We start from the raw sequence: 2,299 nt of genomic DNA on the forward strand, positions 1-2,299 counted from the left end.
CTTGGAGAGCTCTTGGTGTCTTGTCACTGAGGTGCTTGGAGAGGTCTTGGTGTCTTGTCACTGAGGTGCTTGGAGAGGTCTTGGTGTCGTGTCACTGAGGTGCTTGGAGAGGTCTTGGTGTCTTGTCACTGAGGTGCTTGGAGTGGTCTTGGTGTCTTGTCACTGAGGTGCTTGGAGAGGTCTTGGTGTCTTGTCACTGAGGTGCTTGGGAGAGGTCTTGGTGTCTTGTCACTGAGGTGCTTGGAGTGGTCTTGGTGTCGTGTCACTGAGGTGCTTGGAGAGGTCTTGGTGTCTTGTCACTGAGGTGCTTGGAGAGCTCTTGGTGTCTTGTCGCTGAGGTGCTTGGAGAGGTCTTGGTGTCTTGTCACTGAGGTGCTTGGAGAGGTCTTGGTGTCTTGTCACTGAGGTGCTTGGAGAGGTCTTGGTGTCTTGTCTCTGAGGTGCTTGGAGAGGTCTTGGTGTCTTGTCACTGAGGTGCTTGGAGAGGTCTTGGTGTCTTGTCACTGAGGTGCTTGGAGAGGTCTTGGTGTCTTGTCACTGAGGTGCTTGGAGAGGTCTTGGTGTCTTGTCACTGAGGTGCTTGGCGTGGTCTTGGTGTCTTGTCACTGAGGTGCTTGGAGTGGTCTTGGTGTCTTGTCACTGAGGTGCTTTGGAGAGGTCTTGGTGTCTTGTCACTGAGGTGCTTGGAGTGTTTTGAAGTGTTTCCTCTTCCCTCTCTTCCTACCTTTTGTGTCCAGGCTTCATCACGTCAGTGGGTTCACCCTCAGGGTTCATCACGTCAGTGGGTTCACCCTCAGGCTTCATCACGTCAGTGGGTTCACCGTCAGGGTTCATCACGTCAGTGGGTTCACCCTCAGGCTTCATCACGTCAGTGGGTTCACCGTCAGGCTTCATCACGTCAGTGGGTTCACCCTCAGGCTTCATCACGTCAGTGGGTTCACCCTCAGGCTTCATCACGTCAGTGGGTTCACCAAGAGGCTTCATCACGTCAGTGGGTTCACCATCAGTCCCACGGTAGACTTCAGCAGCTCCTTTTTGTTACGAGTACAGAGTGTTATTTCTGAAACAGCGAATGTTACATTCTAATACCGACCGTTTTTAACGGCAGCCATCAGGCTGCTAAACGAACAATAAACACTATGCAACAACCATCAAATGCACACAGCACACACTCACTTAAACAAACAACACACTGCAGCACCCACTCTCCACACTTTAGATCACACAAACACACTTTATATTTATTGATAAAGGATTTGCACTACAACTCGTACACCTACTGTAAATTGTACCTAAATTGCACCTCATCCCATTTCTGCCTTGCACTATATAGTATTGTATATTAGTACACTGCACAGTATTGTATATTATATGGTAACTCAGTTACGTCTATTCTGCATCGAACATTGTACATATGTCTAAACTGAACACTGTGACCTCATTTTCTTTTACTTCTAATTTACATGCTATACTATGTTATTTTATTTCATACTTATCTTGTCTTGCACAGTCTCTGGAGCGTAACAGTAAGAAGCATTTTGTATAAAAGTATTCTGTACTTCTGTATGACAACTATTAAAGAAACTTGAAACTTAACGACAAAGAAGAACCGAAGAAGTACATTCCGTATAGTGTGCGTTGCAACACTGATGCATACTAACGTCTTACAATAGGCTACCTGTAGCAGATTATAGTATGCTGCTAGTATGTATACCTAGTATGTATACTACTATAACAGATAATAGTTACCAGTTCTAGTGACCACGTTGCTCCTCCCAGCACGGAGGGGGGGGATGATGATACAGTTTTCTCTCTCATCTCTTATTATTGTCCCTTATCTTTACGCCAGCGGATTGCAGCAAATCCTTTTTTAACCCTTGCAGGTACATCTTGTTTCCCCCCCTCAGGATTCTTCTATCGTGCGATTTTAGAAACTCTGTGACACTTTCAATGACGAGGAGACGTTGTGACATCATCATTAGAAGGTTCAGATATCAAAGATTCTCTACGTGTGAGACGGTACCACTGAAATCCTGTGTGTGTGTATCTGTGTGTGTATCTGTGTGTGTGTGTGTGTGAGGGGACGCTTGTTGTCATGAAACGGCATGATGCTGAGGAGAGAGGGAAGAGAAATGGAATGCGTGGGCGCACGGGGGGGGGGGGCAGGGGGGAGGAGCTACAGAGGACGGCAGTGGGGAGTGGAAGCAGGGAGGGGCTACTAGGGAGGAAGGGAGTGTGCATGTAGGAAGGGATGAGGGGAGAGGGGAGATGGAGGAGGAGGATGGGGCGGGGGGCAGGA

At 47.8% G+C, this 2,299-nt stretch overlaps 1 protein-coding gene across 1 annotated transcript in view; it reads left to right on the plus strand.

The window, feature by feature from the left end:
- plekha6 (pleckstrin homology domain containing, family A member 6) overlaps positions 1–2,299 on the plus strand; it is a gene marked incomplete at its 5' end in the record, with an annotated part of 124,848 nt that overhangs the window by 10,913 nt on the left and 111,636 nt on the right. Inside the window, 1 exon segment of the mRNA XM_084315819.1 lies at positions 738–991. Within this exon segment, the coding sequence (XP_084171945.1) occupies positions 738–991 (254 nt within the window).

The sequence above is a fragment of the Notolepis coatsorum genome, assembly GCF_963971535.1.
Source record: "Notolepis coatsorum genome assembly, chromosome: 6".
Lineage (NCBI taxonomy): Eukaryota > Metazoa > Chordata > Actinopteri > Aulopiformes > Paralepididae > Notolepis > Notolepis coatsorum.